The sequence below is a fragment of the Camellia sinensis genome, chromosome 6 (assembly GCF_055761805.1).
Source record: "Camellia sinensis isolate YWXY chromosome 6, ASM5576180v1, whole genome shotgun sequence".
Taxonomy (NCBI): Eukaryota; Viridiplantae; Streptophyta; class Magnoliopsida; order Ericales; family Theaceae; genus Camellia; species Camellia sinensis.
The window spans coordinates 196,318,832-196,335,611 of NC_138966.1; the positions used below are offsets into that span (position 1 = coordinate 196,318,832).

General features: G+C 34.5%; 2 protein-coding genes and 1 pseudogene across 5 annotated transcripts in view; all 3 read left to right on the plus strand.

The window, feature by feature from the left end:
* LOC114313042 (PWWP domain-containing protein 1) overlaps positions 1 to 16,780 on the plus strand; it is a 226,302-nt gene that overhangs the window by 123,404 nt on the left and 86,118 nt on the right. The window lies entirely within an intron of this gene.
* On the plus strand, positions 530 to 14,923 carry LOC114313044 (uncharacterized). Of its 3 annotated transcripts, none has more exons than XM_028259367.2 (7): positions 740 to 1,210; positions 1,350 to 1,418; positions 2,036 to 2,269; positions 6,827 to 7,109; positions 7,413 to 7,489; positions 7,768 to 7,973; positions 14,785 to 14,923. In XM_028259367.2, the coding sequence occupies exons 1-6, from the start codon at positions 980 to 982 to the stop codon at positions 7,954 to 7,956; spliced, it is 1,083 nt and encodes a 360-aa protein (XP_028115168.2). In that variant the 5' UTR covers positions 740 to 979; the 3' UTR covers positions 7,957 to 7,973; positions 14,785 to 14,923. The 3 variants fall into 3 exon arrangements, with proteins under 3 accessions (XP_028115169.2, XP_028115168.2, XP_028115167.2); XM_028259366.2 differs by lacking the exon at positions 14,785 to 14,923 and adding an exon at positions 8,133 to 8,485 and having other exon boundaries at positions 741 to 1,210; XM_028259368.2 differs by lacking the exons at positions 1,350 to 1,418; positions 14,785 to 14,923 and adding an exon at positions 8,133 to 8,485 and having other exon boundaries at positions 530 to 1,210.
* Positions 9,176 to 16,724, plus strand: LOC114313021 (PWWP domain-containing protein 1-like; annotated as a pseudogene). Its single transcript, XR_014333954.1, has 2 exons — positions 9,176 to 13,206; positions 14,785 to 16,724. The product of XR_014333954.1 is annotated as a PWWP domain-containing protein 1-like (transcript).

Consider the following 16,780-nt stretch of genomic DNA (forward strand, 5'->3'; position numbering starts at 1 on the left):
AGAGGCTTACCTGATATAGCAGTTGTATCACCATCAAGACATTCACCCTTGCCAGATTGTGTGTCTTCCATATGTAGTTCAACCAAATCCTCATTTCTACAAGCTCGCACATTTTCAACACTTTTCTGTTGCTTGGTGCCAATTACTTCTGTCCTTTGATCAACACTGGGTGAGCCAAGCTTATTTGACATTATCATTTCATTCGCCGCCAGTGGGGAAACAATGGCTAATTTTGGCCACTGCTCAAGACCAGTTAGCACTCTAGTTGGTGTGTTCCATGCATTAGCTGTTTGATGTTGCTTTGATGATTGCTCAGTTGAGGCTTGCATTTCCACATTCAAATGCAACCGTGGTGTACCAAGATTTCCACATAAACATAGATCAACACAATCACACTCGATTGAGCTATCCTCCGATTCCACATCCCTTAAACCCCTTTTGTTTTCATTCAAGGGCCCTTGCCATGGTCCCACAAAATCTCCAGATACGAGAAATTTGAGGGCTCCTCGGATGCGTGTAGACCTACGGGGGAGTACAGCAAGCATCTCATCGGTTGATATTTGAGCATCCACCTGATTATCAAACTCCTGCAAGGAGACCTTGGTTGATTTGCACTTTGCAGATTTACATTTTGATTTACTCTTCGCTAATTTGCTCTTAGCTAGTTTGCCCTTCTTCATTGATAGCTTGTTGCCCTCTCTGTCTCTCTCTTTGTCCCTCTCTCTCTCTCTCTCTCTCTTTCTCCTTAATCATCTTATGACTTCTCAGTAGCAGAGTTCACTGTGGCATTTTGTCGAACAGGTGGAGGGCAAGACCTCTGGTTGCACAGGAAACAGGTAGGTTGCTGTAGTAGTACCAGAGATGTCCAACACTCTTTTATGAAGAATCAGATCAGAGAGAGAGAGAGAGATGAGTGTGTTCGTTTTTAGAGTTGGGGTTGTTAAAACCTAGTTTCCAAGGTAAGAAGACCTGTGTGTTAATGGCGGTCTCAAAGGAAGAATCTTCGTCTGCCAAGTCTCGATCGGCCTCAAATGGCGTCCACTATCTCGCCAAATGCGTCCTCAGAGGGATCATGGTTCTTCAGGTTGTCCAAATCCACATTCGCTCTCCTTCCTCCAACGATGTTAATGGCGGTCTCAGAGGCAGTTTTCAGGTCTCATCTTCCATTCTCATATGGAATCAAACGGCTGTAAAGGGAGAAGATTATAAGGTATTCCTTTCTTCAGTTTGTGTCATAATGTTGGTCCAAATATTATGGTTACTACTATTTTGCACTGTTCTGTGAACCCATTCACCAATGATGGTTTACTAAATCACGCTGAGTCGATTAATAATTTTTATGGATGTAGTGGAATGATATTAGCCAGTCTGACATAATAAGTGCAATGAGGGAGGTATTGAACCATGTGCCTTTGAAGGTAAGAGCTTGATGTTTTTGTCTTCTTGACTAAATTCATCACTACTTCATGGCGTTTTCTTTTAAAGTCATTTTTCTCGACTTAGTTCTTCAGACTAAATGTAACAGCTGACTGATCGCTCAAGTTTTGTTCTGTAAAATCATGGTTTGCTCTCCTAATCTGATGTGCTGCTGGTGCTTGTCTAATCTGATCATTTATGCTAACATGGGTTGCAGCTTCAACATGATGTGCGTCGTGTTCTTAACACTGATCATTTGTTAAAAGTACATGAATGATCAGCATTCATTCACATCCCACATTTTTATTTGCAAGAGTATTCACAATTTAGTCATTGAAGGCTTCAATTTGAAGCAATTTTTTCAGTCACACTCTAGTTTCTTCATTTAAATCTTATTTTTTAGTCCTAAATTATTTCCTTTTTTCTGTTTCATTTTCGTTTTTTTTTTTCTTCTTTCTTCATGATCAATACTTGAAATGTAAATGATCAATTTCAATCATAGGTCTGATATGTTATCCATGCATATATATTTTATATTGGACTATGTTTTTCTTTCTGAATAGGTGAGGTTATTTTGTTTTATCATCATCGTCATTGCCATTTTTGTGTTGGGAACCAGGAAGACTGTAAAATGCAGCTTACCTTGGAGTTGTCTCGTCTGAAATGTTATCATATTCTTGATAGTTTGACTTTAGAGGCTGTGAAGGACGTCAAGATTCAAGAGTTACATAGATTTGTTGATGACGTATCATCTGATGAGTCAAAAGCTGAGGATGCAACAGCCATGCTCTATGATTTTTCTAATGGCATAGTCGACGGGCTCCATGTCTTGTCTGGATTGAAAGGAGACGAGGTATTGCCATCTCTTTCTCTGTTCCCCTTTTCCTCTTAATTTATCGAGTGATGAAGTGGCCTTTCTTTATTTCCTAAGAAGCACAAACATTTATAAGAAGGTGTCCGTATCGGACATGTGTCCTAATGTGTCTATTATTTTTGGTAAATTACACTAACATCCCCTGAGGTTTAGGAAAAATACATTGAGCCCACAAGGTTGGCCTAATTACATTGGGCATCTTTTAGGTTTTAATTCACTTAACACTTAGCCCCATTTTTATCAATAATTGGTTAATTGTATGAATAGAAAACCATGTTGTTGTATCTTTTAGACTTTTACATTGAAATGTATATTTTACCATAGTTATTCCTATTTGTTCACACCATGTACATAGTTCCAGTCCTTTTAGCCTTTCTAAAACCAAACTTGTGGGGTTTATTGTATTTTTCTAAACATCAGGGGTGGTTAGTGTAATTTACCCTATTGTTTGTTATAGTGTTTTAGAACTTAACAAGATTAACACCCTTGGGACACATGTATCATCACCTAGACAAACATGAAACACATTTTAAGTTCAAAGAAATTAACTTGAGATCATTTATCAAAAAAAAAAAAAAAAACCTAGGGTCAAATGATAATATAAATATAATGTGGACGTGTACCTATTCTTTCTCCCTGGACTTTTTAGTTTTAGGATTTCTAAATTTTGAAATTTCTAATTTATTTTGTAGTAAATCTTTCTAAATTAGATATTTGGGACTTTTTTTTGTTCTCACTTATTCCTTAGGAATAATCACACTGGCCTCCCTCAAGATTTCAGAAAAATACATCGAGCCAAACAATTTGACATAATTAGATTAACCTCCCTAAGTTTTGTATTTTCATAAAACTTACATCCATGCTGTTAGGTTAATGTTAGGATAGTAAAGTGTCTAGGTTAGGGTTCTAAGTAAAGTCTATAAGGTGATTTTTTCGTTTCATATTGGAGATAAATTTGTCTATATTTTGTTACCTCTGCTTGGAGGCTAAGGTAATTATGGTAAATTATGGGACTTATCATATTTTTCTTAAAGGTTGAGGGAGGTCAATGTAACTTGCCTAGTTTTTTAAAATATTGAATTGAATGTAAAAAAATGGTTTCTTATTATTTTGATATAATAAAATATAAATGTATTTGTAAATTGAAAGTGAATAAATTTATATTATTTCTATATATGTAACTATATATTGTTTGGTGAAAATTGCCCACCCCTGATCTTTCATGAAAATACACAAACGCCCCCAAACATTAAAAAATATCACAAACACCCCCACAGTTTGAAGGTGTATCAACGAGACCCTAAAACCTTACGGACATTACTAACAATAACTATTTTTGCTGATCTCTGCCAAAATGATGTCTAATATATTATATCCCCATATTGCCCTTCCTATGTGATTTATACCCTTCCTATATTTATAATAAATCATAAGCACCTCCTGACATTTGATTATAGACATTGTCACCCCTTGACATTTGTCAAAATTTGGGTTTACTTAATTTTTTCAAGACAAATCGTTAATTAATTATAATAAACAATAACAAATAAATGTCAAAATTATTGTATCTTTTCACTACACACTACCCATATACACAGATATAGTCATAGGCATTGTCCAATAAGAACAGGATCAACAAATACAAATTCCTATCATAACTAAAATTCCTAAATAAAACTATTCTCTCATTAACTATTCTTCAATTTAGGCTTCAACCAATTTGTTGTTTCACAGGTTTTCCTGAGTTCATGTCCCTATCAGTATACACAAATTTGGGATGATTCAATGCGTGGTTCATATATATTTTTATGTACTTTTGTTTATCATTTTTCTTGCTTTTCCATTTCTCCTGTTCCAATAGATGTAGTTTTTATTTATTTTTATAATATAGTCAAATCATGCGGCCTGGGGTTTTCTGTCAGTGGTTCATTAGATCCCTTTGCTCATTGCATTATGTGGTCAAGTAGTTGTGAAATGCTGAATATGCATGAAGCATGTGTACATGCATTGGTATGATATGGTATGGGTAAACCAAACTTAATTTTTATTATATTAAAGAATCTGGAAATTAAAGCTTAATTTTAAAATTATGCTAAGCATAAAAAAATCCATTAAAACTCATTACTTCTGTATAAAAGTAAAAGGTTAATTACAGTTTTGGTCCCCAAAGTAGGAGTCTTGTGTCATTTTGGTCCCAATTGTTTAAATTTTGTTAGTTTAGTTTCCAATGTATAAAACTGTTTCAATTTGCTCCCAATGTTCAAGTTGTATCAATCTGGTCTATAATGTATAAAAAGTGTTTCAATTTATTCTCCCAATCTAACTCTGTTAATGGATGCAATTTAAACATTTGGGGACTAAATTGAAACATTCTTTATACATTGGGGACTAGTTTGACTCAAATTAAACATTGAAGATGGAAATTGAAACATTTTTATACATTGGGGACCAGATTGACATTATTTAAGCATTGCGGATCAAAATGACACAAGGCTTATCCTTTAGGGACTAAAAATGTAATCAACCCGTAAGTAAATACTATTCCAGTTGAGGTATGACTTGGATATATACTTGGTATCTCTGATTGAGGCAAAAATTAAGAAAAAAAATCCAATAAAACTAACTTCACTTAAAAGTAAAGGGTTAATTACAATTCTAGTCCCCAAAGCAGGAGTCATTTTGGTTCCGAATGTTTAAATTGTGTCAATTTAGTCCCTTATGTATAGAAGTGTTTCAATTTGGTCCCAATGTTTAAGTTGAATCAATCTGGTTTATAATGTATAAAAAGTGTCACAATTTAGTCTCCCAATCTAACTCTATTAATAGATGTAATTTAAATATTTGGAAACTAAATTGAAATACTTTTTAGGTCAAATTACACCAATAGTCCTTGCATTTTGGTCTTTGTATCATTTTGGTCCTTATAATTCCAATTGACTAGATTTTGACCTTAAATTTATAACAGTCTCAATTTAGTCAATTGAATACAACTGTTACCATTTTTTAATGGAAAATACACACATAAGTGGAATGTATCATGATTTTGGGGTCAAAATTATAAGTTTGCTTAACTCAATAAGTTAACCTCAACCAATTCAGTGATCAATTTTTTGTCAAAAACACTAACGGCATTATCAATAGGACTAAATTGACACATAATCTAAAATTAACGGTCAAAATTGATTAAAGTGTAGGGACCAAAATGATACAAGGGGTAAAATATAGGGACTCATAGTGTAATTTGCCTTACATTTTATACATTGGAGACCATATTGGTACTAATTAAACATTGTGGATCAAAATGACACAAGGCTCATGCTTTAAGGACTAAAAATGTAATCAACCCAAAAGTAAATACTATGCTAGTTAGGGTTGTAAACGAACCGGGTTGTTCACGAGCTCGGCTCAGCTCGACTCGACTCGACTCATTAAGGGCTTGGCTTAGCTCCATTTGTTACGTTAATAAATGAGCTTGAGCTTGACTTTTAGGCTTGTTTCGAGCTCGAGATTGAATAAGCTTGGCTCGTTTATTTATATTTAAATTTAAATTTAAATTATAAAAGAAATATATTATTTATATATTAAATTGTATAAAATATGTATAAATAATAGCATTAATACATTATTTATATTTAAAATAATATAAATAATATTTGTATTTAAATTTTTTATTAAATATTATTTATATATTTAAATAATGTAATTTTTAATAATAAAAAAGTTAATTATTGGGCTTCGAGCTGAGCTCGAACTCAACTAATATTAACAAGCCGAGTTGAGTTTGAGCTCGAACTCAACTAATATTAACAAGCCGAGTTGAGTTTGAGCTGGATAATCGAGCTCGATAAACAAACAAGCCGAACTCAAGCCTAGCAAAGCTCGGTTCGTCTCTGTTCATTTGCGACCCTATTCGAGTTGAGGTGTGACTTGGGTATGTGCTAGGTACCTTTGAGTATGACAAAAATTAAGAAAAAAAATTGAGTATGTGTTTTGTGTACTTGGTACACATAGAAGTACTAGTGATAGAAGGCCAAAACATTGTCGTGCATTATCTTTGCTATCTTTTGGACCATTTGGTTGGAAAGAAATGATAGAATTTTTAATGAAAAGGAATCAAAGGTTGATGCTTTGTGGGATAGGGTGAGGCATCTTGCATTAGTTTGGGCCAGTGTGTCTCCTCCTTTCAAGGACATATCTCTTTTTTTGATTACTAGGGATTGCGCTACTGTTTGTTATACCTAGTGGTGGTTTGTTTTATGTTTTAGTTGGTGCTTCTTTGGCTTTTAGTGCTGAGTTATTGTCTTTGTATGAGGATTTCTTGTCCTACCCTTGTTTTCACTTTTTATTTTAATAAAATTGTTTTGTTATTGTTAAAAAAAACATAAAAGTACTAGTGCCTAAAACATACTAGTATGACTTGTTTTTCGATGTGCCATGCTTCATAGGGTTCAATCAAGGCCCTGATAACTCTTTCAAATGCTGACAACTCTTTCAAATGCTGACAACATACCAATGCTTTTGTTTTCCTTTTTACAGTTGATCTATTTTCAGGAAGCTATCATATTTCCTATATCACGTGGTAGCTTCGGACCTTGTACAGACGAGCTTCGTGGAGTGATTAACATTGCTGAAAATGAGAGAAGAATGCAATGTCAATGTTTCATCAGCATACAACACATTTTGTTTGGCCTCTCTTTTTCAAGAGTTGGTGACAATGTGAGGATGCTCAACGACAGGTCAAGATGTTCAGGTGGATTACATTCAAAACTGTCTATGTTTAGCATTTACAAGTTATCACGCACAGCAGCCGACAGAGTAGGTAAAATCTCTTATCTTTGTAATGACCTCAATATTCCATTGAATATTATGTATCTTTTAAAATATGTGAATGTTATGAATCTTGTAGAATATCCTCTCCTTTATTCTAAATGGCTGTATAATTGTATGTTCTATAAATTTTCAAGGCATAAAATGAAATAAATTAACATGATCAGCTGCAAACGCAGTTGAGTCATAATTATGTTTGAATTGGGTTGGAGAAACTTGATCAAGTCTGGTGGCAGGAAGAAGTAGGTTTATGCACATATTCATGTGTTATTTTAAACTTGAGCAAATTTTGCAGGTGATAAGGAGGTTGGACTTGAGCACTTGGTTCTGGCAATTTTCTTTAGAAAGCAGAAGGACGATCCTATTAAGAGGGTAAGGGCCATAATTCAACCACTATTGTTTAATTGCCATCTATAATACCAAATTTCAGGGTTTGTCTTTATTTATAATTGGTTACCCTTTGTAGTTAGGCTTATCGTATTTACAATCTTATTTGATCTTTTATGCGCCTTGGCATTTAAGTTTTGGTTAGTTACGTGTTATATATATGTTTGTTTACCTGAAAGACCTGTAAAGCATATTTGCTTAGTGACATTTAGCAATTAGTAGTAATGTTACAAATTTTTTTTTTTTTTTTTTTGTTCTTGAAGGTGGAACTGGAGTACGGCAGTTCTCTGTTCTTTGACGATAATGCATTTGATCCTGAGCTTGTGGACTGTGAGAAGCAACGCCTTCATTTGTTCTTTGGTGAAAGTATCTTACATAATGGGTACATCACAATAGTGTATACCTCTCCCGCACAAACATATGAAGATGGGTTTCACACGCTTGTGAGATAGAAGAATACACCACAGTGGTATACCCGTTACACAAAAATACCACCTCTGTTTTTTGACCCTTGTGTGTTTATATTACACCAAGTTATTATATATTAAATATACAATCTACATGTAGAGTTTTATACAATTAACTTAGTTTTCTCATTTTTGTTTCTTTTATTCTTCCCTTTCTCTAGGTTTGAAAAGTAGTTGCACTGAGTGTGATGCAAAAAACTTGGAGTACTCAGCTGTTTTCAAAGAATTGTTACCAGAAAATTGTTTTAATGGGGCACTAGTGACATGTAGTGGCCTTGTGGTCATGGAAAAATTGCACGAGGCTCTCAAGTGTGGTGGTTTGAGGTTGAGTCCAATTCGCGAGGAGAGTTAATATCACCTTTCCTTGTGTGGCAGGCTTAACATTCTTAAGACATTATATGCAAGTCTTTCACTTTTATTATTGTTAGATACATAATTATGAATACTCTTGAGAACATGGATGGATGGTTAGGCTTAATATTCTAAGCCATTATATGCAAGTCTCTCACTTTTATTATTGTTAGATGCATCATTTTGAATACAATAATACTATAAATTCATATTTAACTATTCAGAAATTATCTAGAATTATCTAGTGGTTCAAATTTATTCTACCCATGGATCTTACAATGCACAAATTCAATCTCAATCACACATCAACATTCAATAAATTCAAGGACTATAAGTTTGGGTTCTCACAATTATTCTTTTGAATACCCTTATTGATGGATGGTAATTTTATTATTATTATTATTATTATTATTATTATTATTATTATTATTATTATTATTATTATTATTACTATTATTATTATTATTACCAATTAGAAGGATTCTTAAGTATGCTTTGCATATCACATGCAAGGCATTACATGGTTCTTTATACATTTTCTTTGTTTAGGTTATATAAATTTGTGTTAGAAGTTATACATTGTTGACTTGCTAAGCAGGTCAACTTACAGGTAAACACTATTAAAATAATAGATTATATTATATACGTGTAAGTATTTTCACAAAAATGCACAAGTTTGTTTTCAAAAATTTAAAACAATACAAAAATGAGTAAATGAACACAAATACGAGTAAGTTCTTGGAGAAAACTTAGATTTCACAAAAATACTTCCGCACTCGAAATGCTTGATGCATTGATAAAAGAAAATTTTATAGATTTGGGATATGGATATGAGGTGGATATGATTCCATCAGTCGGTAACACAGAGGAAGAGGGTCACGTGTTGGTTACATTTTATGGTGATGGCACCTATGAATGGTTTGAACGAATTAGACTCAATTCTTTTGACCTTCACTATACAAAGAAATCAAAAGCAAACTGACACTCAGACATTTTTAACTGTTGTTGGGGAGGTTGAGGTTAAGGGGAAATGGAGAGCTACATTTGGCTTGACTTGTTGCTGGAACTTTAATAAATTTTTCCTTACAAGTGTTCAAGGGTTCTTTGAAGAGAATGTGCGTGGGCTTGAAGCTGGTGCTGTGTATTTAGTGAAGCAAATCTAAAGGGCTAGAGATGATTTCCAAAAAAATTTTGTGATACATGATGAGAGGGTGAATTATTAAGAAATTTGACTAAGCAAAAGTTAGTGATGTTGCACATTTCACTATATTGGTATTTTCTACCATTAGTATTGCAACTAACATAGTATGAATGCACCTAACACATTCACAATTATAATGCATAGTTACCTCTCAAAAAGTATCACTTGTATCTCAGTCACTGAATGCTTAGAACCTAGTTAATATTTTATTTAAATAATGAAATTACTTCTATGGCTTTTCAGGAATATAAATTAATTCAATATTTGACTCCGAAGGAAGATTACACGTAGAAAAATGCTTCACCTTGTTTTGTTGTCATTTTGGTAGTAGTTGTCTTGTTTTTGCAATTGGCATTAAATGCAGAAAACTACTCTGAAAGATGATAACTAAATAAAGCTTCTAGCTTTTGCTTACATATTTATCTTATCATAGATTTATGAGATAACAAGTATGCAATACATTGAACTCAACCTTTGTCGCCTATGTGACATCTATGTTTGGGTTTTAGAAGATACACACGCCTATCAAGCATATTATATTATGGCTAGAAGGGCTTCATATGTGGTGAATTTGGGGGTTTGAGGAATTGTGAATGAGATTGGGTTTGAGGCAACTGCGAATTATTTGGAACTCTATTAAATTAAACAGACATATAGAAGTAGAGTTGAAGTCGAGGCTTCGGTTGGTAGGCTTATGCTGGTAGACATGTAATTCAGTTGTTAAAAAATGTTAAATCTTTGGTTGGTCTAAGAAATTTAGGGTTTGTGATGAAATTAATTCAATGAGGTTTCAGAAAATAGTGTGGAAAACAGGGAATTATTGAAAAAAACCAGAGGTTGGCAATAGGGAATAGCACACTAAATCACTAGGATTGTATATTTGATGCAAGTGAGAGAACTGGAGGCTGTGAATTTAAGGGAGATAAGGAGATAGAGGAGTGAGAGAGGGAAAGTCCAAAAACAAATTTTCCTGATTTTTTTAGATTCTATGTCAGATGAAAGCACTAAAATTGAGTACTTGATGCATTGAAAGATGGAAAATGTAAAACTTCTGCGACATGGAAAAGAGAGTAATTTATTAGACAAGAATTTCGGCTATGAATAATCAATGAGTTCTGCGCATATAGCCAAATTGATACTTGCTTCATTTTACAAAGAAACATTCTGTCTCATGTGTAACATGTGTTAACAGTTTTTTTTTTTTTTTTTGGTGAACTTTTGTGCTCTGTGCCACAATAAATATATTTTTTAATTCATTTATAATTGCGGAGTTGTATGCAGGTACAATGTGTCAGTCAAACACCTTCCGTTTTTCCACGACAAACATCTCCACACTGCTTTAAAAAAGCACACGTAAGACAGCACAATATATGATGCATTAAATAGAAAATTAACGATGTATAATTAAGGATATAGCTTGTGTTATGTTTTAAAAAAATCCGTTGACTCAATTTTAGTGATCTTACCTTAACATTCCAAAATATTAACATTGCTCAAAAAGTAAATTTTTGCTTATATATGGTATATATGTATATATTGACTTGTGCAATTATATTGTGCTGCAAATACATCATAGCATCCTATAAAATATTAGATTTATTAAATTTTAAGCTATAAAATTATGCAATATTGTGGCACAAGTGCATTTACCAAATTATAGCTCACAAAATTTCCATGTTGACACGTGTCTTCCTCTGAGTACTGATTACGGAGTGCTGATTACAGTTGAGCTGGTATTGCTAGTAACCACAATCGGACCCCTGTCCACATTAACATTGAAAGATAATACTCCCAATTTTTCTCCTTTCCCTCTTGCTCTCCCTCGCTATATGCTTAGATATGGATAGATATCGTAGGCTTTAAATGAGATGTTATGTATAGCAGTCAATGTGTATGATTTCCTTTGATGATCTGCTTAAAAGGTATGTGTTTTCTGGTTTTGATACATGTTTACGCCCTTGGTACATTTCATATCCAAACTTATAAAACTTGATTAATGTTTTGTGTATACACTAGGATAAAAATCAATTAAATGTTCGATTTGAAAGCAAGAAAGTAATTTTCAAAATGGTAAGGTATTATTTAATTTTGATTTTGGTAGCAGCAGTTTTGATTTAATTGTTTGCTCGGAAAACAGGAAAAATTGTTTTTAAGGCTCTAGGGTTTTGCTGAACCTTCCGTGTTCATGATTCAATTCGCATTCAATACATTAAAGCTCTAGGGATTTGAGAGCAAACGAGTGAAGCAAGAAAGTTGGTCTGCTAGAACAAAGGAAGAAACTAGGAATTCTTCAGGCGAGAGAAATCGAGATATTCAATACACTAAAGATCTAAGGAATTTTGTAGAGAAAATGGGTTATGGGGAAACAAGGAATTCTTCAGAACACAGTTCAATGGACATGTGCAGCAGACTTAGGCCCTGTTTAGACGATCTGCTTAAAATGTATGTGTTTTCTGGTTTTGATACATGTTTATGCCATTGATACATTTTATCTCCAAACTTATAGATATACACTGGGATTAATTCTATGGCTTTTAAAGTAAAACCAATTCAATGTTTGATTTGAAAGCAAGAAAGTACTTTTCAAAATGGTAAGGTATTATTTGATTTTGATTTTGGTAGCAGCTGTTTTGATTTAATTGTTTGCTCGGAAAACAGGAAAAATTGCTTTTAAGGCTCTAGGGTTTTGCTGAATCTTCTGTATTCATGATTCAATTCGTATTCAATACGTTAAAGCTCTAGGGATTTGAGAGCAAGCGAGAGAAGTCAAGAAATTTGACCTGCCAGAACAAAGGAAGAAACTAGGAATTCTTCAGGCGTGAGAAATCGTGATATTCAATACACTAAAGATCTAAGGCATTTAGTAGAGAAAATGGGGTCTGAGGAAACAAGGAATTCTTCAGAACACAGTTCAATGGACATGTACAGCAGGCTTAAGCTTAAGGCTTCCAATGGTAATTCAGCTGCCAAAAATGTCAAATCAATGAATGAGCAGTGTAAGAAATCTAGGGTCCGTGATGGTAAGAAGGAAGGTGTAGATTATAGAAGCAAATCTAAGGAACTGGCAATTGGGGGCACCAATAGATTTGCTCCTAGAAGCACTAAGATGGCCCATTTGATGGCCGTGATGGAAAAGGAAGATGTGATTTCTTCAAGGGTGACCAAGGGAAATGGAAAAGCAAGAGACGCACATGGCAGTTTGGAATCTACATTGAATGAGGGCACTGCAGTCGAAATGTTTGATGCATTAAAAGATTCAGGATATGAGGTTGGCGATATGGTATGGGGGAAGGTCAAATCTCATCCGTGGTTGCCAGGGCAAATATTTGATGAAGCTTTAGCTTCTCCATCAATCTGTCGTGCGGAGAAAGAGGGTCAAGTTTTGGTTGCATTTTATGGTGATGGCACCTATGGTTGGTTGGAACCAGGTAGACTCATTCCTTTTGATTTTCACTATACAGAGAAATCAAAGCAGACTAACACTCCAGAATTTTTAACTGCTGTTGAGGAGGCTGTGGATGAGGTGAAGCGGAGAGCTGCACTTGGCTTGAGTTGTCGTTGCCGGAAGCCTAACATATTTCGCCCTAAAAGTGTTGAAGGGTTCTTTGAAGTGGATGTGAATGGCTTTCAACCTGGTGGTCTGAACCTGAAATTTCATGCTGGGTTTGTGATGTTAAGGGATTGAACATTTTCATCCACATTATCGCTCTATGTTGTTGAAACGGTGTAGCTTTTTTACTTGTAAGAATTCAGTATCATTATTATTGTGATCGAATGATTGATAATTTTACTCTTGGCCTGCCCAAGCTGGGGTTAGCAAGAGTTAATACATCTATTCTATATGCAGTGTTCATTCTCTGTCATACCTTAAAATACCCTAAACAGTGACAGTTATCTGAACTACATTTAGTGGCTGTTTTTCAAGCTGCAATCTCTAGACTTATGCTTCAAATTACAGCGAGAATATTTACTTTGTACTTGTTAGATAGCATAGTTTTAAGGAAGAAGGATAGTGTCATTTTCAAACATGGAAGCATGGGCTAATTCATTGAATTTTGCTTATGTTTGTAGCATCTTATTGCATAGGATGTGTCTGGGACATCCCAATCTCTGAACTTCTAATGCAAACAGATTCATGATAAGCAGCGTGTAATAGTTTGCATAGATGGTGCCTCATGTGGCTTATATGTGGTATATTGTGGCATTCATTGTCACCAGTTTATTGATTTGAGTTTGAGTATTTGAGTTTATTGTATGTTTGTCATGTTACTGTGTTTGGCCCTGGGGGAAAGAATAAGATATTATGGGAAAGGGTTTAAGGAATGACTTTCTGCCTTCACTCTGCTTTTGCTTTTCATTTTTCTAATAGAGAAACAAAGCCATCAATTTTTTAGGATAATATTCAGTGTGTTTGATTTCAATTTTTTGGATTCAATTTTTTGAAAATTGAGGTTTTTATTTTTCGCATTTTTTTGTTTTTAGTGAATATTTTAAAAATTTTAAGAAATTTTTTTACTTTTTTAGACGTACCTTACTTAAATGTGTGTAAAAAGTAAAATATTTTAAAAAATCAATAAATATACAAGAATACAAAAAATGTACTGAATTCTCATATTATTTTTTTATTTCTATTATTATTTTTTGTATTTAGTGAATTTTTTAAGTGTATTTATGTTAGGTGTATCTAAAAATTTTAAAAACTTCATAGAATATTAGAAAAATTTAGTAAAAACAAAAAAAAACACGGAAAATAAAAAATTTCAATTTTCTAAAAATTGGATCCTAAACATGCAAACCAAACAAGTTGATTAGTTTTCATTCTGCCATTTTTGATGAGAATGCGAACGTGTGGCATTCTAGGTGGCTTGTTTAACATGTACTAGCTACAAGGTAATCCTGTTGTTTCCACAGTAAGTTTCCTGAACATTATTTAGGATTATTGGTCTTTTTGTATTCTCCATGATCGAAATCCAGAAATTTGAATAATCACTGTGGCATTTAAATTGAACATAGTACGGGCAAATGGCCATATCGGACTTTTGTACCCAACCAAAATAGCAGGGACTAAAATGTTCTAAAGTTAAATTAATAACACTCTGTATTTTGAGTTTTTTCCTCTACCAAATCCCTTTAATGGCTCATCTTCAAATCTTGTGCATATACTTGCCCAGAATTTTGTTGGTTTTTGATTGAGCAACACTTCACATTGTAGCCTTTTACTTCTCTCACTTGCAGTGCTTTTTTTTTTTTGTTGTTTACAGCTCCATTGAGTGGTCAACCAATGATCAGTGAAAGCCTAGGCAAACGCAAGGCCTTTGAAGATAGGGTAAAAGTCAAGGACCAACAAAAGAGAAAAAAATCTCTTTCCAGACTGAGCAATGATCAGAAAACTTCAAAAGTGCCAAAATTTGGCAAGGCCGGTATTTGTATCTCAGAAAATAGAGTTCCACCAGTTTCTATGAAGCCTAAGTTTTGGGGAAATCAGGATACAGATGGGAATGTCGGAAAAGGAAAAGAAGTTATTACTACAGGTAAGCATCCAATACTTGCGCAACATGAAGGACCAACTGGTTTATTTGTTGAGACCCCCCGCATTGAGAAAGTGAAGGACCAACCTTCTGCTCTAAAACCATTGAAAAAGCCGTTCAGACTGGATGATCCTGCAAAGGCTAGCAGCAAAAGTCAATCCTCTCGTAAACTGGAAAAAAAGTCCATGAAAAGACCAAAAAATTACAAGAAGCTGAGTGCATTGGCTGCAGAAAAGAAGGAAGGCAGCCACAAGCATTTGAAAATTCAAAGAGATGAAAAAATGGTGGGTTCATTAGTGTCGACAAAGCCAGAAATACTAGAGGGGCCTTCTGAACCAGCAATGTTGAAGATGAAGTTCCCGCTTCATTCAAAACTGCCATCAGTGCCAGAACTAAAAGCAAAATTCGTACGCTTTGGAAATCTTTACGAGTCAGCCACTCGCGTGTTTCAGAATTCATGAACTGCCAGGGCTGTTTTTAAGAACAAGTCTAGTGCTGAGGCAGCGTATAATCACGCAGTCCTCAACAAAACTTTCCTTGGCAACATCAAGGCAAATTACCGCTTGCAAGTTTTAAATGTTTCAGCCCCTGAGTTGCCTGAATCAGGTGAGTCAAGCAAGCACCTTTTGGAAGGATCTCTTGAACCAAAGACTGCAGTAATTCAGCAGTTGCCTCTGCACCCAAGTGTCCCCCTAAAGTCGATTTTGAAGAAGTCGCCAGGTGATGAAATGATGTCTATCAACAGTGTTAAGAGTGCGACACGACATGTCAGATTCAAGTTGGAGGGGAATGCAAGCTCTGGGGAAGAGAAAATGCTGCCTAGCATTAACAAAATCAGTGGCTCCATTATTGGCACTTATCTGAATCCTATATCATCTTCGCGCACAACCATCAAGGACAATGTTGCGAACTTGCATCAGGTAATGCCCCCAACTTTGCCGCTTCAGCCTGAGAATCGCAGTGTTGGTCACATTGTCGATGCCATCAACATGGAATATCCCCAAGGCGAGGCAACAAGCAGCAAGAGCTATCAGAATGCCAGTGCCCCGACCAACAGCATTGACATTTCTCAGCAGATGTTATACCTTTTGAAGAAGTGCAGTGAGATTGTAGCTGATTTGAAGAGTTCGTTTGGATAAGTGGCTTGCCATGATTTTCGGATGGAGTTATTTACTAAACTCATGCCATTTTAAAACAAATTTCCCAAATACAAGCTGTTTTTGGATATATTTTCCAAACCTATGTTGTTTTTAAGTCGTGTGAAGTTTTGTTTTGAAAACAGGAATTTAAAGAACAATCTGGGTCTTAGAAATAAATTCAAAACAATTTGCATTTGGGAAATCTATTTCAAAATAACAAGGGTTTGGTACAAAACTCGTTTCAAATGAGTGTCAGGATGACTTAAACCATTATGATTCGGCTATGCACATATGCCAGTGATTTCTCCTGTTGGTGTTGTTTTCATTCTCTTCTTCCGCAAGTGCAGGTAAAAAACATAGGTAATTTAGCCATACAAAGGTAAGCCTTGATTGGGTATGGACAGTGGTTATAGACACAGCAATATACTTTCTTTGTTTCTTTTTTAAAGAAAGTCATGAACTTATGGTGTGTTTGTTTTTTCAAAAAAGAAAGGAACTTATGGTATGGAGCTTAGAGAACATGTGTTTTGAACATATTATTTGTCTTCAGTTTTTATTTTGAGCTTTTGTTGTTGGGTTTGAATCTCATG